Source organism: Triticum dicoccoides, chromosome 7A (assembly GCF_002162155.2).
Source record: "Triticum dicoccoides isolate Atlit2015 ecotype Zavitan chromosome 7A, WEW_v2.0, whole genome shotgun sequence".
In the NCBI taxonomy this organism is placed as follows: Eukaryota; Viridiplantae; Streptophyta; class Magnoliopsida; order Poales; family Poaceae; genus Triticum; species Triticum dicoccoides.
This window is the reverse complement of record NC_041392.1, coordinates 590629394-590654536: the sequence shown is the minus strand read 5'-3', so window position 1 is coordinate 590654536 and position 25143 is coordinate 590629394. Positions and strand designations below refer to the sequence as shown.

At 46.0% G+C, this 25143-nt stretch overlaps 2 protein-coding genes across 2 annotated transcripts; one reads left to right on the top strand and one right to left on the bottom strand.

Moving 5' to 3' along the window:
* Positions 1–12617: 12617 nt before the first annotated feature.
* LOC119333675 (BTB/POZ and MATH domain-containing protein 1-like) lies at positions 12618–13682 on the bottom strand. The gene has a single exon (XM_037606495.1). The coding sequence runs from the start codon at positions 13680–13682 to the stop codon at positions 12618–12620; it is 1065 nt and encodes a 354-aa protein (XP_037462392.1).
* Positions 13683–14730: 1048 nt separating this feature from the next.
* Positions 14731–15801, top strand: LOC119333674 (BTB/POZ and MATH domain-containing protein 1-like). Its single transcript, XM_037606494.1, has one exon. The coding sequence runs from the start codon at positions 14731–14733 to the stop codon at positions 15799–15801; it is 1071 nt and encodes a 356-aa protein (XP_037462391.1).
* The last annotated feature ends 9342 nt before the right edge of the window (positions 15802–25143 follow it).

Genomic DNA, 25143 nt, shown 5'->3' with positions numbered 1-25143 from the left:
AACCATCAGCGAAAATAGTGCACAACCTGGTAGACTACATAGTCTACTCAGGGTAGAAAGAAGTAACTCTCCAAAAGCACATAAGACTCCAGAACGGGCATCAAACCCCAGTGGACTACAAACCAAGAAGATTAGCCGATCTGGATCCCCTCTCCATCCTTCAGTCGCATCACACCTCGCGAGTGAGTCCTGTCCGCCAGAGCTGCTGCCACATACGCCAATCTCTTCACGCCCGCCTGAAACTTCGACCTATCTTCTTCTTTCAGTAGTCCTGCCCAGTACAACATAAAAGAACATGCACTGAAAACAGCCTCCAGCGGAGAACGAGCATTATAATTGTCAAAAGTAACTTTGTTTCGAAGACACCATATCCCCCAACACAAAGCAGCAATGATCATCATGTAAAATTGTTTTCCACCACGGAAAAACTTATACAACCACGCCCAGCTTTGCCAGAGGGATCACGGGCAACAGGACGCTCCAGCCGTAAGTCCGAGGGTCCCCCAGACTGTTCGAGCAAGAGGACATGTAAAGAATAGATGGTTCGCAGTTTCCATGTTCGTGCAGAAAGAGCAAACAGGATTCCCGGGCCAATACCTCTTCCTCAAATTATCCCGGGTAAGCACCGCATTTTGGAATAGCTGCCACAAGAATATTTTGATTTTCAATGGGATGCTAGCTTTCCAGATCCACTTATAGTTAGGACCAGCTAAATCTCTCTCCAACCACTTATACACTGATTTAGTGGTAAGTCTCTTGTTCTTGCACAACTTCCAAAACACTGTATCAGGTATATTGTTCAAAGCATATTTTCTTGCCTCAGAAACTACCCACTCCCATTGATCATTGATCTCCCCAAACAGCCTGCGCCTAAAACCCAAGCTATAGTTTTTCACCACAAAATCTGCAATAGTCCCATCCTGATCCTGACAAATACTGAACAGGATAGGGAATTTTTCGCATAGTGGCACAGCAGCTATCCATGGGTCATGCCAGACCCTAGCCAAGTTACCACTATTAACCTTAACGGCCCTCCCAGCCATATATGTCTCTTTAACTTTCATAATCGCTTTCCAGCTAGGGGAGTCTGAAAAACGACTACGAATATTAGCCACCGTTTTATTCTTGAAATATCCGGCCCGAATAATTTGTTGCCACAACCCATCTTTAGTTTTAAGCTTCCACCACCACTTGGTTAACAGACTAATGTTCTGCTTGTGGAGGTCTTTGATCCCCAGCCCACCGATTCTTTTGGACCTACAAACCCTAGTCCATTTCACCATATGATACGCCCGTTTATTGTTCTTCCTTTTCCAGAAAAATCTTCTCCGGTGTTTATCCATTTTCTCAATAAAAGTCTTGTTGAATAGGAACATAGACATAAGATAAGAAGGTATTCCATCTAGGCTCGAGCCTAACAGGGTAAGCCTAGCACCAGACGAGGCTGCATAGGCTATCCAGGCGTCTAATTTTTTAACCATCTTAGCATCCAGAAAATATACTGGTGTCCTCGTCCACCAGGCCCGTCGATGGGGCAGGCCAAATTGGCCGACCGCACAGGGCCCCAAAAATTTTGGGGCCCCCAAATCAGCAGGTGTTGGGTAGACTGCATTATAATCTAAAAAAGAAAATGCACGGTAGCCTTTCTCAAAAAAAATGCACGGTAGCCAAACCAGGAGCCCAGCGAAACAAGCAGGTTGCCCGATCACCTGTCGCCTGAATCATTGTCTCCTAGTATCGCACTCGTCGTCGCCTCTCCCCATCACCCGTTTCGCCCAGAACCTGATACCTTCTATCGATCTGAGCGCTCACCCTGCTCGCCCTCCCGTTGTCGCCCTTGTCCAGTTCTCCCGCGATCTACAGATGGATTGTGCATGGTAGTTGGCTGGTTCCCCAACCTAAACTATCCCCACGTGAGTGCTCGAGGCCTATTTGTTGCAGGTTGGATTCGATTTGCTTCAGATAATAGACTTCTGAATTTTTAATTTTGGTATAGAAAACAGAAACATATCTGCTTCTACGGATCCTAAAAATAAAGGTGCACCTCCTTCAGTCCTGCTAACAATACCATACATATGCAGATATGCTCTCTGTTTTCTAAATTTTGGTACATAAACTAATCACATTGATAATTAATAAGATAGCATTAGCCATTTTAGCCATTGTAATTTGGCCCGGTTGATAAATAATAAATTGTTTTATACGCTTTACAGTCAAAAGTTTAAATTCCACATAGATTGCTACAACTGTTTTTGGAGATAGTTTTTTTGGACAATGCAAGGCAGATGTTCTACGGATTTCATTGCGATTGGTTTTTTGGAGATAGTTACTCAGTCATAAACTATTTTCAATGTAGTGCCATTTTCAAGGTACTATTTTGTTTTATTCACCATAAAGATGGGCTTATAACTCATGTAATGTTTCAATCATGACTTTTGTTTTCCTTTTTGGTAGAACATGTGTTTAGTTTATCACTTGTATCACCTTTACTCTTTTTGCATTAGTTTTTTTGAAATATTTCTAAATATCTTACGAAATTGCATACATTTGAAGTAATATAATTAAATGCACATATGTCTTAGTTATATGAAATTTTTCCAAATTTAGGGCCACATTTTGCATTTCGCCCTAGGCCCCCAAATTTCTGGAGACGGCCTTGTCGTCCACGACCCTCGGAAGCTCTCCATCATAGTAAAACATCTCGTACTCTTCAAGAACACCATCGTCGCCGTTCAGGACGGGTTTCACATGCTCCATAGTTGTCACCGGAGGGAGTGCAATCGTGTTGCCGGTGATCGGGTTGAGCAGCATCAGCTCAGACTTGTCATCCATAGTGACCAGCCATCCGTGCGACGAGCCGAACCAGTTCTTGATGGGAGGCTCAGGGAGCGGCATGGTGTAGGCCTTTTTCTCAGAAAGACTGTACATGCCGAGGGATCTGAGCCCGCCGGCGGCCTCGGTGCAATAGAGCAGACATGGTGTTTGGTGTCCAGGGCAAGCACTGATGCAGCGTTGCGTGCAGTAGGCCTTGTACCAGATCGAGCAGACGGCCGCGGACCGGAGGAGGTCCGGGCACTCGAGCAACTTGAGCACGTCGCCCAGTATGTCGATTGGTAGCTCGGACCAATCCCGATCTGGAGCTTCCATGGTGGATGGGTGGATGAACAAACTTAGAGCAGGTGGACTAGAACGAAAAGGGCTGCAACTCTGACTAGTTATGGATCCTTCCCGCCCCGCGCCAATTTGATCGGGGAAAGAACTGGATTTGGATCTGGAAACAACAGAAAACCAAGAAACCCCCAATTAATTCAGTTTTATATATGATGGAATCCGGACACTGCTTCTTTACTGAGTCGGAGTCCACCCAGGCTGCAGATCCATGGCGCCGCCGTAACCGCGTTTTTGCAGCTCGAACTGCATTAGCGCAGATGGAGCGGAGTGCCCTCCCCGGTAGCAGCATGGCATGGAACGCTGCTCCGAAATCTTTTTCTTTTGTTTAAGGCTATTTTGGAAAACGCTATCGTTCGACCGATGGATGTTTGTGCGCGCATCAACCTCCTCCATGACCGTCGGATTTGATTAGGATCAAACGGCTCAGACGCAATCTCCATTCTAGTACAGTTTTCGCAACTTGCTCCTTGTTTCAATTGGCTTGATCAAAACAAATGGTCTGTTGCAGACCGAGCACTCATGACCAACATCCAAGCCGAGTGCCCCTGCCTCTAGGTCGTCCATTGCCGTAGCCGTAGGGGCCGCCGCTTGTAGGTCATCGTCGTCAAGCTCTGTTGCTGCAGTTTGTCGTCGCCGAGCGCCACCGCATGTAGGTCGTTGTCGCAAGCGCATCCCTGCCGGATTTCCTTCGCCAAACGCCTCTTGATGACCAGGTCGATGGATGCGACGTGATCCGCCACGCCAAAGTGGAGCACCATCAACCTCAACGCCATCCTGGCACCACCGACGCTAGCAAGCAGGCCAGCAGCCATATCACCACGCGGTACGTCCATCCACTTCAAGTTTCTGCAATAACAACGTTGTTGCAGAATGACAGCAGCAAAAGACGATTGCGTTAGTGCACGATACGGCCGAAGATGTTGTTGTAATTTTCACAACAAGGGTCTTATTACAGAAAATTAGACGTGACGGGAGATGTGTTTACAATGTTTACAACAAAAATCTTGCTGCGGAAAATTAGAGAAGAAGAAAATTAGTGAAGGGAAGGTTTCGCAACAAAGGTTTTATTGCAGAAAATTAGAGAAAGGAAAGTTTCGCAACAAGAGTATTGTTGTAGGAATTTAGAGAAGAGATACTAATCACACAATCGAATGGCCCGCGAGGCGACGGATCTTTTTAAAACATCCGCCGGCCGACGCGTAGCACGCTCCAGTTTTTAGGGCCATTTGGCTCTTTTTTTAAGGCAAGTGAGGGCTATTTTTTTAGAAAAAATGAGAGCTATTTAATGCAGGGAAAATTTTGTTTTTGCCCCTCCAGATTTTGCCAATTTCGCCACAAGCACTCCCGTTGCTCCCTTTCGCACACATGAGCAACGGGAGCGCTCGGGGATGTGCCGGCCCATGTTTAGCCACTGTAAGTGTAGCGTTTTTCAGTTTTGCTGTTTGGTTTTCTGTCGGTTTAGGAACATTCTAGAAGCTTCTGTTTAGAAGTTTTGTCGGGTTTTTTCTACCAGTGTAAGTGTAGCGTTTTTGCGGTTTTGCTGTTTGGTTTTCAGTTTTGTCTTTTTTCCTTTTTCAGTGGTTTTCTTTTTCTTCTTTAAAAAATATTCAGAAATTTAGAAAAAGGTTTAGAATTTCAACATTTGTTCGAGCTTTTCAAAAATTGTTTATTTTTCATACAAAATGTTCACAGTTTCCAAAAATGTTCTGACTTTCAAATTTTGCTTGAAAATTCTTTTTTGTATATTTTCAAAATACGTTTTCTTTTTAAAAAATGATTGAAATTTTACTTTTTTTCACAAATTTTCAGAAATGTTCACGTTTTAAAATTTGATGTATTTTCCCAAAAATTATCAGAGTTTTATAAAATACATGCCTCCAAAAAATATTCACAATTATAAAAAATGTTCGTGTTTTCAAAAATTGATCATAACTTCAAAAAATGTTTTTAAAATGTTCACGTCACCCGGCTTGATTATGCTATCATAGACTGGTTCGCTACACTACTTTGTATCATTACAGTGTGCCATGAAAGCAAGGTCCCCAGTGCTTATGGCCGAGTTCTTCTGCCAAGTGAGAGAGAATAGGTCTCGACACTTCGAGATCAATGACATGGACCCGGAGGCTTTCAAGGTCATGTTGTACTTCATATACACAGATGCGACCGAAGATGGTGATGGTTACGACTCAGCATCTACTTGCGGCTGCTGACAGGTACGCGCTAGACAGGCTCAAGCTAATTTTTTAGTACAAGCTCTCAGATGGACTCAGTGTCAACACGACAGCGACCACTCTGGCTTCTGCGGAGCGGCATAGTTTCATCGCTTCTCAAGGCTAAATGTTTGGAGTTCATTTTTGGAATTTCCACGACTCTTGATGTTGTTATGGCGACTGAGGGGTATAGGCACCTAGTGGCAAGCTGCCCTTTGGTGCTGCCAGAGCTCCTCAAATCTGCCCGTGGGAGAAAACGTAGCTAGCACAAAGATCCAGGGTTTGATTGTCATGCGTGCGTGCACTATGGCAAGTTATGCATGTGTCTTTTCCTTGTTGGTTTGTAAGATAGGCACCGTTCATGTCAAGCGGTATGCCTGTATCTTTTTGCACCGAAGGTAGTAACTTATTTTCATAATTATATCAATTTGTAGAAATGTTCATTTTTGTCCTTACACTTATTGACTCATGTGGTTTTTGTCACCCAACTTTAAAATCGGACAACTTTTATATATTGAACTATCCCAACCAAACAAGTTTGGTCTCTCGATCTAGACGAAATTGTTTCCACGGCGACTCATAAAAATACGAAGTGATTTTTACGAATAAAAAGTACAACTAACAATCCACATCAAGACCAGTGCGAAATGAACCCACTGAAGCAATTATATTGCTCCAAGAAAAGGGAAAAAAACATACATGTTATAATAGCAAAACTTTCAAAAGTCTTATTGTTGGAAGTGGATTTCTATTAATTATAGGAGGAGCAACACTAGGAAATACAACATGTGAATAAATACTGCATAATCTATTATCCATTATTGATGATTTGATGCCGGATTTTAATGTTGTTGGTGAGTAATTTCCTTTGATTTTGCTCCAGAGAAATTGCTTGTCACACTTAATTGTACGTGGAGGACATCTGAATTCTTCTGAAGTCCGGCGATGCCGCCGAGATATTCGTGAAGGAAAGCATCCTGTGTCGCTTCTCGAGGTTTACCTTCTATCTTTTCACTTTTTATTTTTTACCAATGTACAATGATTGTTGTTGTGCAAGAAAGGTTTCCTTACCAGTGTTTCCTGAGTGGCCTTTCCCATTGAAATATTTGCTCTGCTTTAATGGTGGTACTGCATCAACTGAAATTTTTACGTCTGGTTAGGTACTTATAATGCTATGTTTTGTTTCACCTCACTTGATGCTCCTGTTGATGACAACATAAATATGGGAAATGTGCCTTACGGTTGTAATATGGGGGGCTCTGTCTACCATACAGAATTGATTCTCTTATGCCCTTGGACAATGAGGCTCCTAAATTTGCTCAGTTATATATTGTTGATTCTGGTGATCAGCCAAATTGCAGATTGAATATTTTTGATCAAGAAGGCTCCAGGCGAGCCAGACCCTTTGTAATTACTACTCCTTTGTTAAACAGATGTGCAATTTGACTTCCGAAAATTTGTTTTGTTGCACCGTGGATGGAAGGTAATATCCACAGGTTTGGAGCGGCGGAGTTCTTTCAGTTGTTGGTTTTTGCTTGGTCTGATTCAGTGGGTAGCTAAAGCTTCAGTTATCGTTCTTTTTGCTGGCCTAATTCAGTATAGATAGCTACCCTGTATTATTTTGAGAACCAAATTTTCAGACATTTTGCGGTCGGACCACATTTTTGTAGTGAACAGACTTCTCCGCATAGATGTTGCAACTATCTATGTCTGAATGTAATGAACCGTGGGTTCATTGTTATGATCAAAATTTCAGACTTCTTGCGGTGTGGCCACACTTTTGTACAGTTTATTAAATGGTAGAACGTGCATTTTTTTCTTGCTATGTTTCAAAGGGATAATATGTTGCCTGATGTGTTAGACTATATTGAGTTCATCGATATTTAAAAAAAAATCTGTGTGTATTTCTTTTCATCCTTAGCCTGAGTACAAATATGAAAAAGCTTCAGGACATGCGCTGCATGGTGCCGTGCTTGCGCCTGCTAGTTCCATCTAAAAGCCACAAGATTGTCTTAGAGATCACCTCACCCTCTAGCTAAACATTGGCTAGGCGTGCACAAGATTGTTCCAAGCTACTACTAAGTTTTTACCAATTAGAACAACGGTCATATTCAATGCATTAAAAAGCCATCATAGAGCCAAAAACTGAAAAAAAAGATAGTAGTACCTATATGTAAACAACTAGCAAATCATTTTTTTTCAAATTGAGGGGCGTGCCCCCCATTTCATTTCATAGAATGAAAGCAAACCGATAAACAAGGTTTAAAACAGCCAGTCGGGTGCCGAGGCAGCTAACACCAAGCCTTAAATCCTTACTGGAAATCTGAAATGGAAGAGAGGGAAACCACGCAGGGCCCATACAGATGCAGAATTGAAACAGAGCATCTAACAGAAGAAAACTAAACAGCAGTACCGCCAGGTCTAGCTGCCCTACCCCAAGTCTTCTCGTCATTGACGCCCAACCTCTGCCTTTGTTGAAGAAACCATTCGCAACATCAACTAGCAGTGATGCCACGGCACAAAGCGTCTATTGTTTTCCGTTTCTCTGTAGACCAGCGCAATACGAGATCCAATAAGAGATTTGAAAGAACAATACACTAGGATCATGTGGGTAAACAATACACTAGTGCAGTGGATCGTTCACAGGGCAAAGAGATGAAAATATGAGAACTTTGAGGTCTGGGTTCATTCTTTTGCATAACTAGCTCTCCAGGTACTGTGTGTGCCTTTGTTGTACAGTTCCATTTCTTTCTGGCCTAGTATAGGTATAGCTTTAACTCTGTATATAGAGCTTCTCATAATTTACCTAAAAAAACTGTGGGAAGAAATATCTACAGGTTTGGTAAAAAGTGTCATGATTCATGCAATCTAACAAGTCAAGGAAAACTACGTTTTGCAAGTTCAACATAACCAAGCGAATTTTATCAAATAAAAGTACAACTAATACGAAGCAATAATGATGTTCCAAGAGGGAAAAAATGTTACATGGCAAAACTTTTAACTGTCCTAATGTTGGGGGAATTGATTTCTATAAATTCTATGAGGAGGGCACTAGAAAATATAACACGTAAATAATAAATGCTGCTCAAAGCTCGAGATATACAACAACCAGCATCTTCCAGAATAGATATCAAGGGACAACCATATCTGTTTTTGCAAGACTTCGCGTCAACCATATTGGAGGCAACCAATTCATCCAAAGTTCAGGATGAACCACATTCACCCTGGTATTATTTTTAATGTCGTAAATTCCAACCTCGGGAGGGTCATCTCTCGGGAAAATGTGTGTTGCATCGTCGTCATCTGTAAAATAGACATGGTTTGGCATCAAGTCTGGATAGTCCTTGACGCTTAAGCAAGACGTTGTGCTGCTCCCAATGAACAACGCATAGTCCCCTATCTCTTTTTTTTTTTTTGAAACGGATCCCCTATCTCATTTATGTTGACACACTTCTGGTCATCAAAATCAACCCTGTACACTTTGATTTCAGTGACCCACTCCCGACTGCCCGGTTGTTCATGATCAGGATTTAGAAGCTGCCTCCTAGCTAATGATTTGGAGGACAACTCCGGATTGCGCCCGAACAACGTGACATTTCGAAACTGTCTGGATTATTTGGGGTAACAACCTTTTGTGGATGACAGATGGTCCATGTAAATTGTATGCATCAATCGCGCCTTCTTCGGTAACTGCATAGAACCACCCGTTGTGGTATACACAATCTTTGTAGTAGCTGCATACGCTGAGCCAATTCCAATGGTCATCTCCTACCTTGGCAAACAAGAGCTGGCCGTACGGCTGGTGGATGAGCATGACAATGCATCCACCTACCGATGGATCACACGATAAAGTCGCCTTTAGATAGACCATGTGACCATACTCCTCCAAGGACCATATAGCAGTGTCCTCCTCCACCACCCTCGGAATCTCTCTATCGTAGTAAAACACCTCATACTTTTCAAGAACCCCATGACCGTTTAGGACAGGTTTAACATGCTCCATGGTTGTAATTCGAGGGAGTACATTAGTGTTGCCGGTGATCGGGTTGAGCAGCATCAGCTCGGACTTGTCATCCATAGTGACTAGCCATCCGTGCGACGAGCCGATCCAGTTCTTGATGGAAGATTCAGGGAGCGGCATGGTATATGCCTTTTTCTCGGAAAGAATGTACATGCCGAGGGCGTTGAGCCCGCCGGCGGCCTCGTTGCAGTAGAGTAAGCAGGGGGTTTGGCGGACGGGGTAGATGCCGGCGCGGCGTAGCCTGGAGTACGCCATGTGCCAGGCCGCGTAGACGGCGCCGGCTCGGAGGAGGTCCGGGCACTCGAGCAGCGTGAGCACGTCGCACAGTATGTCGGCGGGCAGCTCGGACCAATCTGGAGCCGGAGCTTCCATGGTCGTAGATGGACGAACTTAGAGCAGGGGAGTCAAACTCTGTCAGCATTGTGCTTATGGATCCTTCCATCCAACGCCAGTTCGATCCGGGAAAGAATTCGATTTGGATATACCTGATCGACTCGGGTTGGGGACAAATTGGACACCTCGTTCTCTAGCTAAACATTGGACAGCCGTGCACAAGATTGTTCCAAACTACAACTAGTACTAAGATTTGACCAATTAAAACAGGGTCATGTTCAGCGGATTAAAAACTAAAAAGAGATAGTACTGGTAGCATATTGAAGACACGAGGGATAATCCCTGAAAAAAAAAGATTCTGATATCTGTCACACGTGTGGCAAGGGAGGAGGCTGCCCGCACGTCCGGTCTGGAGGGGCAACGACCGAACAATCTCCCCAACGCCCGAACTGCCTCCAGATCGCCATACAGGCCGTTTTCATGTGAAACCAAAAAAGAGCCCAGTAACCAAAAAAAAAGCCCAGTTTTCGCTATGATATGAAAAATAAAATACCAGCCCTTATAAAAAGCAGAAAATGCCATCGGTGAAAAAAATATATTTTTTTATGACCCAGAAGAAAACAAGACATGGCAACTTCCATCATACAAACAAAGATTAAATTGGCATGGCAAATTCATAAGTGAAAAATGCCATGGTATTTTTCATGGAAAAAATAAGTGAAATTTGTCATGGCAAAAATAGAGTAATTTTTCCATGGGAATAAAGTAAAAATTTCCATGGCTACATAAGTATATTTGCCATGCTATATATTTAAAAAAAATCATGTTCTGAAAAAATGAAATTTTTTCCATCGTATTTGAATTAAAATTGCCATGCCCTATATAATAAATTTGCCATGTCAAAAAAAGAAAAGAAAAAATGGCATGTCAAAAAAGTAAAAAGTTGTCATTGCAAAGAAAATGTAGAAAAATCCCACTTTTGGTTTGTGAATTCAAATATTTTTGCCATGCCCGTTAAGTTTGACATGGCAAGATTTGAATATTTTTTAACATAATAAGTTGCCATGTTTTTGAACATCTACAACTTTGCCATGTTTTTTAACATGGTAAAGTTTCCATGGCAAGTTTACCATGTTGTTGAACATACTATGTTGCCATGTTTTTTGAATATCTATTTGTGATGTTTTCGAACATGGCAAAGTTGCCATGGCAAGTTTGCCGTGTTGTTGAACATATTAAGTTGCCATGTTTTTAAACATCTACAACTTTGATATGTTTTCGAACATGGCAAAAGTTGCCATGGCAAGTTTGTCGTGTTGTTGAACATACTAAGTTGCCATGTTTTTTGAATATCTATAGATTTGTGATGCTTTCGAACATGGCAAAGTTGCCATGGCAAGTTTGCCGTGTTGTTGAACATATAAAGTTGAACATGTTTTTTGAATATCTACAACTTTGACACGTTTTCGAACCTGGCAAAAATTGCCATGGCAAGTTTGCCGTGTTGTTGAACATACTAAGTTGCCATATTTTTGAAATATCTATAAATTTGCAATGTTTTCGAACTGCCATGTTTTTAGATAAAGAATGTGCCATGGCAAATCACATGAAAAAGTCATATGTGGCAAAATGCCATTGTTTATGAACAAGGACAGAGATAAAACTTGCAATGGCTAATGCATATACAAAATTGCCATGGATTTTTTTTGTAAAATTTGCCATGCAAAGATAAAAAAGATCACAAGTCTGAAACCACAAAAAGTTCACAAATCTGAAACCTGGTGCTCTCTCATTCATCACCCTACAAGCATATTCTAAGTAGTTTCGATGCTACACAAAATTAATTAAAGGCACCAAACGAATCACATAGTGCAATAATCTAGCAACATCCTACATCAATTAGTAAACCCACATGAGGATTTCAGTAGCAACAGCAGAGATCCATCAGTCGGTGCACACAGGGAGGGAGGGAGTGTTACCCTGAAGATGGATGGGAGGGTCGTGGTCCATGGCGGCGCGCCCACATCAGTGTGGTATGTGCCTGTCCACGTCGCGTTGGCGCCGCCAACAGCCACCGCATCTCGGCCCTGTGGCCGAGCGCCGCTCGAGCTAGGCCGTGACAGCCTCGTCCGCATCAGCGCGGGATGCGCCCGTTCGCGTTGCTTCAGGCACCGCCAAGCAGCCGCCGCATCTTGGAGCGGCTCCTCTGAGCTCCTTTCCCACCTTGCCTTCCTCGACGCGGCTCCTCGTCGAGCTCGCCGATGCTGGGCTCATCGTCTCCCTGCTCCTCGTCTCCCCCGATGGCGGCGTGCTCCATCAGCCGAGCTCAGATCCGCTCACTCTAGTCTCAGCCACCATGGTCCTCCCATCCTGCCTCCGACGAGGCTCTCCTCTACGGGCGTTTCGAGGACGTCCCCTCGACCCCAATCTCCTCGTCGTCGTTGAGGTAGTCGAGGACCTCCGCCTGCTCGTCCCCTCGACGGCCATGGGGAGCTGTGCCGACCCAGCATCCCCTCGCCGTCACCCTCGCGTTGGTCGCCGTCCAGGAGCTCACCATGAGGGATTTGAGATGTGGTGGTGAGGAGTATGGGGGAGGGGGAGAAGATACGGCTATGGGTGGGGAAGTGGGCTCTGTGCGGGCGGCGGGAGGCAACTGAGCTACGTTTAGTCATGCGGCACGTTCGTCCTTGTGACCGAACGCTCGGTTGATGACGTGGCTGGGACATGCTTCAAGATTCGTACTTTTTCATCTAATGGCTCCAGACGCGTTTGGATGGTGTTGTGAGCACTCACACGTGTAGGTGTTAGTATTTTCGAGAAAAAAAGACACGAGGTAAAATTTGCCACAGATGACAAATGCTGGAGTGGTTTGGACCTTTGCACTAGCTACACATTCTTCCACGTGCAGACTTGAGAAGCTGGCGCAGAACCAAAGGGCAGCTTGCCTCCAGTTCCTTATACCCCTCCGTCGCCATGACCGCATCAAGGATCTCAGGAGTGCTGACGATGAACTCCAAACACTTGGCCTTGAGCAGGGCACAGCCACGCTGCTCGGCCAGAGCCAGAGTCGCCGCAGCCGTGTCGACGCCAATGCCGTCAGAGAGCTTGCACTCACAAATCAGCTTCAGCCTGTCCAGCCCATACCTGTCAGCAGCTGCAAGCAGACGCCGAGCCATAACCACAACCGTCTCCGGCGATTGATCCAGTTCAGGCGCCGTGTCGGTGTACACAAAGTGCAACATGGACCGAAATGCCTCCGGCTCCACGTCCTTGACCTCGACGCGGGCAGAGCTCTCCTCCTTCGTTTCCCCAAAGAACTCGGCCATGAGCACGGGAGACCTTGAGGCGAGCACGGCCTTGTGCGCGGCGAAGGACTCGCCGGAGACAAGAAACGTGACGTCCGCTCCGGCCTCGCTCCGCAGGAGCTCGCCGAGGTGCCGGCGCAGGTCGGAGGACGGGAGGACGTCCGCTCCATGAACCGAGCTCGTTGCTGAACCGGGTGTCTCCTTGAGCACGGTGATGGTGGACTGCACGGTGTAAGAATCATCTTTGAGATAGGCAGATTTTTCAAGAGCAGACATTTCCATGACGAAAACGGGAGACGAGCTGTCCTGGGCGCGCTTGAATGTCCCTGCTTGCCTCTCTTCTTTGGAGGGGTTGAGGTCCCCCTGTGGATCTACGAGCTGACAGGCTAGGCTGGCCCTCACGCTGCTCGTACGGGCTTCACCGACGAAGACGAGCTTCAAGGCTAAAGACATACGGGATCGATTCGACAGCCCTGCAGGATACAGGTGGATCTCCCAGTCGTAGCCGTAGACGTTCCACCTGGATTTGATGCAACCGTCGTCGCTGTCCATGGTCTTGGTCATGGAGTAGCCATTGATCGTGAGCAGCTGCACCGAGCGCACGACGTCCGTGAGGTTTGTGGTGCAGGTAGTATCTTCCATGGAGATAGCTGGGAAGTGGAATGAACAGAGTAGTAGAGGAGACAATATGAGAAACTGAGAATGATTGTGGAGGTTTTATGGAGGTTGTAGTTGTACACCTCAAACGTAGTAACCATGACTCCTCGGGTAAATTAAAGATGCATGAATAGAACACCAATGGTCTGAATCTGAGGCTGCAAGATGGAGCTGAATAACAAATGATCTGTCAATGCGGTACGCCAACAGCCACACGATGTTCACCAACACAAAAATGCTTCGTATTCCCAACTTGCAGCGTCCCCATCATCAATGGTGACTGCTGGTATACTGCATGCACGCATGCAACCTCCAACGTCCATTTATTGGCATGCAATGCCTCTTTATGTGAAGAGTCCAGTCGACAGCTTACGTCCAATGGGTAGTAACATAGACTAGTAACATGCACATGTTACTAATCTATGTTACTATCTTTATAGTGGGGAGTAACATATGTGTGGTAACATGCAACACTTCATTTATTAGGCTATAGACTCATCTTGCCTTGATATATGTGATGTTACTCATACTACTAGTAACTAGCTATGTTATTACTTTTCTCCATTTCTTCATTTATTGTTTGTCACGTCATCTATTTTATCTAGATATGTGTGATGTTATTACCTATGTTACTTCCACTGTGGGTAGTCTTATGCTCCAGACAGAAAAACAGAGTACTCCTCGAGTACCAACGGTCACACGATGCCGGAAGATCGAGCGAAAATGCTGTAGTACTCAACAGTCACACGATGTTTCACTACTCGATCATTGATCACCGTTGATCACGATGTTCAGCAACTGAAAAATGCTTCCAACGTCATAATCAACGATGACTGCTGGTATACTGCGCGCATGCAATGATTAATAACTCTAGCTTCCAACCTCCGTTTATTGCTTTGCAACATCTCTTCACCCGAAGAGTCGGCTCGTAAGCTCGTCCTGGAATAAAATCGCATCAAAGACACCATTCTCACTCCACTACTCTCTCCTCTCGACCTCTCGTGCTACCCACCTTATCTCTCCCGCCTTCGCCATGGCAAGCGCCCGCACGAACCTCACCGACGTCGTGCGCTCGGTGCGGCTGCTCAGGGTCAACGGCTACTGCATGACCAAGACCATGGACAGCCTCGAGGGCTGCATCAGATCCAGGTGGAACGTCTACGGGTACGACTGGGAGATCCGCCTGTATTCCACAGGGCTGCCCGGCCACCATTCCATGTACCTGTCATGGATAGCGGCGGAGCTCTTCTTCCTCGGCGAAGCCCGTACGCGCAACGTGAAGGCCACTCTCGGCTGTCGCCTGGTAGATCCGAGGGGGAAGCTTAAACCATCCGAAGAGAAGAGGCACAGTGGCAAATTCAAGAATCCGCAGGACACCTCGCATCCAATTTTGCTGATTGAAAAAAGCTATCTAGAAAGATCGGCCTATCTCAGGGACGATTCGTTCACTGTGCAGTGCACCATCACGGTGCTGAAGGAAATACCCGATCTGACAGCGATCTCGGTTAGGGGAATAATGGAGGTGCCATCGTCCAACTTGCACGAGCACCTCGGCGAGCTCCTGAGGAGCGGGGCCGGAGCGGACGTCACGTTTCTTGTCTCCGGCGAGTCCTTCGCCGCGCACAAGGCCATACTCGCTGCAAGGTCCCCCGTGCTCATGGCCGAGTTCTTCGGGCAAATGAAGGAGAGGAGCTCTCGTGACGCGGAGGTCAAGGACATGGAGGCGGCTGTCTTCAAGGCCATGCTGCACTTCGTCTACACTGACACGGCGCCTGAGCTTGCTGACGAGAAGACGGAGACGGTGACGGCTATGGCTCAGCATCTGCTTGCTGCTGCTGACAGGTACGGGCTGGACAGGCTCAAGCTGATTTGTGAAGGCAGGCTCTCTGGCGGCATCAGCGTCGACACGGCGGCGACGACTCTGGCTCTCGCGGAGCAGCATAACTGTTCCCTGCTCAAGGCAAAGTGCTTGGAGTTTATAGTCAGAACTCCGGCGACTCTTGATGCTGTCATGGCGACGGACGGGTATGAGCATCTGGAGGCAAGCTGCCCCTTGGTGCTGCGCGAGCTACTCAAGTCCGCCCGTGGCAGAAAGCGTAGCTAGCTACTAGCTAGTGCCAAGGTTCAATACTGGCATGCCCGTGTGCATTGTGGCAAGTTATGCGCTTGTTTCGATGATCTATCCGCATGTGTTAATCGTATTTTAGCTCAGATTTTGACCATAGAACTAATTAGCAAAATACTACATTCGTCCTAGTTTATTGGTCCTCATTATAATCTGTGCTAAAATTTAACTAACAAAATATTCATGCATGCCATAAAAAATTATGTCATTGAAAACTATGTTTAAATATGAATCCAACGATATAATTTTTTGTTGACATGCAATGTCAGTTAAATCTTTGGTCAAAGTTTAGCACATATTACAAAGGGGACTAATAAACTAGGACGAAGTTAGTACAAGTGATGCGGTAAATATTACTCCCTCCATCCAATAATATAAGAGTGTATTTTTCTTTTTTTTGAAAAACTTTCAATCTACTCATCTTTAATAATAGCAATACCAAAAACAATGGAGGTAATAAAAATTCAATCATGTCCGTGGACCACCTAGCGACGACTACAAGCGTCGGCTTGAGCCGAAGGCGCGCCGCCGTCATCGCCCCTCCCTCACCAGACCCGGACAAACCTTATTGTAGTAGACAATCGGAAAGTCGTCATGCTAAGGACCCATACTCCCAGCGCACCAGAATAGCAAACATCACCGAGAAAGAAAGTCGTAGACCAGAAGGATCAAACCCGTAAACATCCAAACAAAGAAGAACGAAGACCGGAGCCGAACAGATCCGCCGAAGACCGGCACCGACCGAATCCCGTGAGATTTGATAGAGGCACACCTCCACACGCCCTCCGACGATGCTAGATGCACCATCGGAGCGGGGATAGAACGTGGGAGGTATTATTCCTACTAAGGGACATCACTGCTGCCACATAGCCCTAACCAAGAGTAATGCGAGCCATCATTCTACAACGTAAATGCAAATAGACTTTAGACATTGCTGTAATTAGTGCAACTCAAAATAATAATTAATTGAAGTGTGCTATCACTAAAATCAATATTACTCATAACTGACTACTAATGATTCAAGATCCGAGACTCACTTACTGCACCATCGATGTGTCATCACCGATGTAGAAACGAGATCGGTAGGTCCACTAGTTGATCATATATCCATATAGTTCTTGTTCATCTTTTGATGGGCGTGTTCTGAGGTCAAGACGATCTTGTTATCTCCTAAAGATAACCAAGTGTACTTGCTGGACAAATTGTTCGTACCGTCTCATACACAACACATCTATATACCATACCTATGTGACATGGCGTACTTATACCATACCTATGTGACATGTCGTACTTCATGGAACGTGTATTACTGACGGTGCTACAGTTGGATGAACACTATCAAACTTAATATTTTAAGTGAGGGGTCATCCTATAAAATATGTCTACCACGCGTCAAATAAGGTGCATAAAGGAATTAACATCATAAACAATTAGTATATACAATATGACATAGCCCCTTCTTCATCGAATATTTTCTGGACGTCATGGCTCCTTTCTTCAACGTCCTTTGGCAAAGAACATCTTCTTCATGTACGACGCAATGTCGACGTCTATCGATGATTATCTTATTATCACCCAGGTTTATCCGCAGGACAATAAATAAAAGAAAAGACAATTACATAGCTCCATTCAACATGTTGTTGACCTGTGCGTAAAGTTAGGTGATGATAAGATAAGCATCATCCGGTCGTCCCGCGCTTAGTTGTTCGTCCTCACAGTTGTATATGGCTATGTTGGCCATTATTTGGGGTCTGCTGTGGCAGAGGGTTACCTCACCAAATTGTATCGTTCCACCATGTAGCTTGGGTGTTGTTGCTTTCTATATAAAGCCGGATAAGAGCTTGTTTCGAGATTCATCATGTTGTACCGAGACTCTTAGGTCAAGATAATAACTACAAGAAATCATGAAAGCTATACCACATCACAAGCATGCCCTGCAAACAAACTAGACACCTCTAACTGTTTTGCTAATTACCATGGCTGCAATGGTTTGGTTGCCAAAATTTTATTTTCCTACTAAACCATTAAGCATGACACTTCATATTGTTGTTTTAACATGTGGGGTCTATAAAACACGGGACTTAAATGAAAAACTCCTGAGGCCCATATCAAAATCTACAAGCCATCTTTCATCGCCAAAAAAAAAAAAAATCTTTTTTAACTATGATGATAGAACCAAAGAATTTGAAGCATAACTTCGGTCGGCGATCAGAGACCGAGAGCAGCATAAGAGCATGTCTAGCAAACCCCGTAAAAAGCTCTGACCCGCAAAATAATCACCAAAATACGGGTCGACACGGAAAATCCCGCCCGAACAGACCCCGCAAACGCGGCCCATTCGTAAATTTTTTTAAGGGGTGCGGCAAAATCTTGACCCCAACCCGCGAATACGCGGGTCCCCTCCACCCGGCCCTCGGTGCATATAGCGGGAGGGGTTGGTGGGGAGGACATTTTAGCCCGCGCTTTTCCCCACCTACAACCTTCCCTCTCCCCCTCGCCCCGCCGCCGGGCCGCCGCCCACGATTCTGGCAAAAGTAGTCGGCGGGATCACTCCGAAAGGCCGCCACATGCACGAGGTTGCCCTCCGCCCCCTCCTGCGTTGACGGGCCGAAAAGTTGCAGATCTGTGGCCCTTCGTCGCAGGCGGCCGGATTTGGCTTTTCCGGCCGCCGGTGGCTGCGCCAAGCGATGGAATGGTCGGGGAGCACCTCGCGCAGCCTCGGCAAAGTCCCATCGCCGCATGCAGGTACAGGTTCGTCCTGTCGTCGCCACCGACGGTTTGGCGGCATGGATTCGGCCGACCGTCCGCCGGGCTTCGGCGCTCGCGCAATAGCTCTGCGGCTCGCCGATGCCGATCATACAGTGCGACGACTGCACGCGGGCAGTGTTGCGGCTAACTTCGGGGGCGCCGAAGCACCTCGGATGGGTGTTCTTCAAATGTGAAAACGACGGGGTACATGTTGTTTTCATTCGTCTTTCGCACAACATTCTTTAGTTCAATTGCGATAGCTCATTTCGAACATCATCATGTGTGTAGAAAGATGGATGCTCATTTTGATTTTGGTAAGGCGAATACATTGATTTATTGATAGAAAGTAATTTATTAGACGTTCGTGCACTCCTTAGTAGAATCGAAGGTAATGAAGCGGCTGCATGTGCAACTAGAAGGGAAGCAACGTCTACTTCTTTAGAACCAAAGAAGAAGAATGAAGAATGCAAAATCAAGAATCCGCACATCAACAATGAATGCATGGAGAAGATGTTGGTCCAACTAGCGGGAGCAGTTATGGAAGTTGAAAATTTTCTAAAATGCATAATCGTGGTTTTTGTTTTCTTTGGTCTTGCTATTGTAGGAAAGATTTGATGATGTTCTATGTGTCCAATGATGTTGAAAAAGCAAAAAATTGTATTATCTTGTGTCAAATTGAGGTGCAAACTTCGGATTTGCGGGCCGGCGGGAGCGGCACCAGACCAGACCCTGCACCCCCCTAAAAAAGCATATCCCACGAATATCCTTTTATACGGTTCCATTTTGCGAGGTTTGCCTCTGCAGCCGTCCGCGCCGGCCCGCAAAGCCATTTTTTCGCGAACTGCAAACGCTTAGATGCTCTAAGAGCATCTCCAGCCGCGCCCCCAGAAAGGCCTCCCTAGGCGATTTTTACGCGTCGGCACTGAAAAAACGGCCTAGTCGCGCCCCTAGGAGCCTAATTTTCGTCGGCCTGGGCCGAAATCAGCGCCGGTGGACCCACGACGAACTCGGCGCGCAGGGGGCGCCCGAGGGCGCCGGGGTGAGTTGTTTTGGCGCGAAGCAGCCGCGGGCCCGCCGAGTTAGCGAGACGGGCGCTTCGTCGCCCTCATCGCCCCGGTTCCCGCGGGAATCAATGCCAAGGCTGTCGCCGCCGGTCAGCCTTGCCATTGATTCCTCATGGGCGGCGCGTCACGGGGCGGCGCAGCGACGCCTCCCCTCCCGCCACGCTTACACACGAGCACGGCTATATAAAGCCGGTGGCCTCCCTCGCCTCTGGCCACACCAACCATAGCCGCCGAGCTCTCCCTCTCTCGTGCGCCGCCGCCGAGCCCTCCCTCTCCCTCTCCCGTGTGCCGCCTCCGAGCCTCCCTCTCCCTCTCCCGTGCGCCGCCTCCGAGCCTGTTGGGGAACGTAGTAATTTAAAAAAAAATTCTACGCACACGCAGGATCATGGTGATGCATAGCAACGAGAGGGGAGAGTGTCGTCCACGTACCCTCGTAGACCGTTAAGCGGAAGCGTTATGACAACGCGGTTGATGTAGTCATACGTCTTCACGATCGACCGACCCTCGGCACCGAACGCACGACACCTCTGCGTTCAGCACACGTTCAGCTCGGTGACGTCCCGCGAACTCACCATCCAGTAGAGCTCGGGGAAGGGAAGAGTTTCGTCAGCACGATGGTGTGGTGACGATATTGATGAAGCTACCATGACAGGGCTTCGCCTAAGCACCGCTACAGTATGACCGAGGTGGATTATGGTGGAAGGGGGGCACTGCACACGACTGGGAGAGATCTTCATGATCAACTTGTGTGTCTAGAGGTGCCCCCCTGCCCCTGTATATAAAGGAGCAAGGGGAAGGTTGGCCAGCCCTTGTTTGTGCGCCAGGAGGAAGAATCCTCCTCCTAGTAGGAGTAGGATTCCCCTCTTTCCTACTCCTACTAGGAGGGGGAAAGGCAAGGAGAGAAAGAGAAGGAAAGGAGGGCGCCACCCCCCCTCTCCTAGTCCAATTCGGACCAGAGGGAGGGGGCGCGCTGCCAGCCCTTGGCCGGCCCCTCTCTCTTTCCCTTATGGCCCAACAAGGCCCAATAGCCTCCGGGGGGTTCCGGTAACCCCTCCGGTACTCTGGTAAAATCTCGATTCTACCCGGAACACTTCCGATGTCCAAATGTAGGCTTCCAATATATCAATCTTCATGTATCGACCATTTCGAGACTCCTCATCATGTCCGTGATCATATCCGGGACTCCGAACTACCTTCGGTACATCAAAACATATAAATTCATAAAATCGATCGTCACAGAACTTTAAGCGTGCAGACCCTACAGGTTCGAGAACTATGTATACATGACCGAGACATGTCTCCGGTCAATAACCAATAGCGGAACCTGGATGCTCATATTGGTTCCTACATATTCTACGAAGATCTTTATCGGTCAAACCGCATAACACTATACATTGTTCTCTTTGTCATCGGTATGTTATTTGTCCGAGATTTGATCGTCGGTATCCCAATACCTAGTTCAATCTCGTTACCGGCAAGTCTCTTTACTCGTTCTGTAACACACTATCCCGCAACTAACTCATTAGAGTTGCATTGCTTGCAAGGCTTATAATGATATGCTTTACCGAGAGGGCCTTGAGATACCTCTCCGATAATCGGAGTGACAAATCATAATATTGATCTATGCCAACTCAACAAGTACCATCGGAGACACCTATAGAGCACCTTTATAATCACCTAGTTACATTGTGACGTTTGGTAGCACACGAAGTGTTCCTCCGGTATTCGGGAGTTGCATAATCTCATAGTCATAAGAACATGTACAAGTCATGAAGAAAGCAATGGCAGTAAACAAACGATCAAGTGCTAAGCTAACGGAATGCGTCAAGTCAATCACATCATTCTCCTAATGATGTGATCCCATTGATCAAATAACAACTCATGTCTATGGTTAGGAAACTTAACCATCTTTGATCAATGAGCTAGTCAAGTAGAGGCACACTAGTGACACTATGTTTGTCTATGTATTCACACATGTATTATGTTTTCGGTTAATACAATTCTAGCATGAATAATAAACATTTATCATGAAATAAGGAAATAAATAATAACTTTATTATTGCCTCTAGGGCATATTTCCTTCAGTCTCCCACTTGCACTAGAGTCAATAATCTAGATTACACAGTAATGATTCTAACACCCATGGAGCCTTGGTGCTGATCATGTTTTGCTCGTGGAAGAGGCTTAGTCAACAAGCCTGCAACATTCAAATCCGTATGTATCTTGCAAATCTCTATGTCTCCCACCTGGACTTGATCCCGGATGGAGTTGAAGCGTCTCTTGATGTGCTTGGTTCTCTTCTGAACTCTGAATTCCTTTGCCAAGGCAATTGCACTAGTATTGTTACAAAAGATTTTCATTGGACCTGATGCACTAGGTTTGACACCTAGGTCGGATATGAACTCCTTCATCCAGACTCCTTCATTCGCTGCTTCCGAAGCAGCAATGTACTCCGCTTCACATGTAGATCCCGCCACGACGCTCTGTTTAGAACTGCTCCAACTGACAGCTCCACCGTTTAATATAAACATGTATCTGGTTTTCGATTTAGAATTGTCCGGATCAGTGTCAAAGCTTGCATTAACGTAACCATTTATGATGAGCTCTTTGTCACCTCCATAAATGAGAAACATATCCTTGGTCCTTTTCAGGTACTTCATGATGTTCTTGACCGCTGTCCAGTGATCCACTCCTGGATTACTTTGGTACCTCCCTGCTAGACTAATAGCAAGGCACACATCAGGTGTGGTACACAACATTGCATACATGATAGAGCCTATGGATGAAGCATAGGGAACACTTTTCATTTTCTCTCTATCTTCTGCAGTGGTCGGGCATTGAGTCTTACTCAAGTTCACACCTTGTAACACAGGCAAGAACCCTTTCTTAGCTTGATCCATTTTGAACTTTATCAAGGTATGTGCTTTGTGAAAGTCTAATTAAGCGTCTTGATCTATCTCTATAGATCTTGATGCCCAATATATAAGCAGCTTCACCGAGGTCTTTCATTGAAAAACTCTTATTCAAGTATCCTTTTATGCTATCCAGAAATTATATATCATTTCCAATCAACAATATGTCATTCACATATAATATTAGAAATGCTACAGAGCTCCCACTCACTTTCTTGTAAATACAGGCTTCTCCAAAAGTCTGTATAAAACCATATGCTTTGTTCACACTATCAAAACGTTTATTCCAACTCCGAGAGGCTTGGACCAGTCCATAAATGGATCACTGGAGCTTGCACACTTTGTTAGTACCCTTTGGATCGATAAAACCTTCAGGTTGCATCATATACAACTCTTCTTCCAGAAATCCATTCAGGAATGCATTCTTTACATCCATTTTCCAAATTTCATAATCATGAAATGCGAAAATTGCTAACATGATCAGGACGGACTTAAGCATCGCTACAGGTGAGAAGGTCTCATCGTAGTCAACTCCTTGAACTTGTCGAAAACCTTTTGCAACAAGTCGAGCTTCATAGACAGTAACATTACCGTCAGCGTCAGTCTTCTTCTTGAAGATCCATTTATTCTCGATGGCTTGCCGATCATCGAGCAAGTCAACCGAAGTCCACACTTTGTTCTCATACATGGATCCCATCTCAGATTTCATGGCCTCAAGCCATTTTCCGGAATCTGGGCTCATCATCGCTTCCTCATAGTTCGTAGGTTCGTCATGGTCAAGTAACATGACCTCCAGAACAGGATTACCGTACCACTCTGGTGCAGATCTTGCTCTGGTTGACCTACAAGGTTCGGTAGTAACTTGATCTGAAGTTTCATGATCATCACCATTAGCTTCCTCACTAATTGGTGTAGGTGTCACAGGAATAGGTTTCTGTGACGAACTACTTTCCAACAAGGGAGCAGGTACTGTTACCTCATCAAGTTCTACTTTCCTCCCACTCACTTCTTTCGAGAGAAACTCCTTCTCTAGAAAGGATCCATTCTTAGCAACGAATGTCTTGCCTTCGGATCTGTGATAGAAGGTGTACCCAATAGTTTCCTTTGGGTATCCTATGAAGACACATTTCTCCGATTTGGGTTCGAGCTTATCAGGTTGAAGCTTTTTCACATAAGCATCGCAGCCCCAAACTTTAAGAAACGACAACTTTGGTTTCTTGCTAAACTATAGTTCCTAAGGCATCATTTCAACGGATTTTGATGGTGCCCCATTTAACGTGAATGCAGCCGTCTCTAAAGCATAACCCCAAAACGATAGCGGTAAATCAGTAAGAGACATCATAGATCGCACCATATCTAGTAAAGTACGATTACGACGTTCGGACACACCATTACATTGTGGTGTTCCAGGTGGCGTGAGTTGCAAAACTATTCCGCATTGTTTCAAATGTAGACCAAACTCGTAACTCAAATATTCTCCTCCACGATCAGATCATAGAAACTTTATTTTCTTGTTACGATGATTTTCCACTTCACTCTGAAATTCTTTGAACTTTTCAAATGTTTCAGACTTATGTTTCATTAAGTAGATATACCCATATCTGCTTAAATCATCTGTGAAGGTGAGAAAATAACGATACCCACCGCGAGCCTCAATATCCATCGGACCACATACATCAGTATGTATGATTTCCAACTAGTCTGTTGCTCGCTCCATTGTTCCGGAGAATGGCGTCTTAGTCATCTTGTCCATAAGAGCATCTCCAGCCGCGCCCCCAGAAAGGCCTCCCCAGGCGTTTTTTTTCGCGCCGACACAGAAAAATCGGCCCAGTCGCGCCCACAGGAGCCTGATTTTCGCCGGCCTGGGCCGAATTTAGCGCCGGCGGACCCAGGCCGAAGCCGGCGCGCTGGGGGGCGCCGGGGCAAGCGGTTTTGGCGCGAAAGAGCCGCGGGCCCGCCGCGTCAGCGACATCGCGCGTCTTCTTCCCCGAACGCCTCGGTTTCCCGCGGGGAATCAATGGCAAGGCTGCCGCCGGTCAGCCTTACCAGTGATTCCTCACGGGCGGTGCGTCACACTACAAAAATAGACACATCTGTGACATTTTGGGCCGAACTATTTTTTTTCTGTCATACATATGACACTTCTATGACAATAATTGTGACAAAACCCGGTATCATCATAGATGTGGTGGGCTCCTACTTCTATGACAAAAAATCATGACAGAAAATGGGATTTTCGTCTTGGGCGGGCCGGAGACGCAGTTGCATGACATTCTTTGGGCCGTCCATGACGGAAAAAACCATGGTAGAAGCGAGGGCGAGGAAAATTTCGGGGAGTTCCCGGTTATGGTGGGAGGTCAGGGGCCGAGCGATGCGTGCTTCTCTCGTACACGTACGCGTGTGTGTGCGAGGCGTTGGCTCTAACTGAACCCGAGGGAGGCGTTGGGCTCTAACTGAACCCGAGCGATTGCACTGCAGACTACGTGTTACTGAACCTGAGCGATCAATCGATGGCTGTTAACTGAACCCGATCGAGCGATTCCTTCGCTACTGCTGCTAACTGAAGCCGATCGATGCTGCCTCTGGATGAACAGTGA

Coding starts and splice junctions, on each gene's coding strand:
- LOC119333675 (XM_037606495.1), bottom strand. CDS start 13,682: ATGGAAGATACTACCTGCACCACAAACCTCACGGACGTCGTGCGCTCG.
- LOC119333674 (XM_037606494.1), top strand. CDS start 14,731: ATGGCAAGCGCCCGCACGAACCTCACCGACGTCGTGCGCTCGGTGCGG.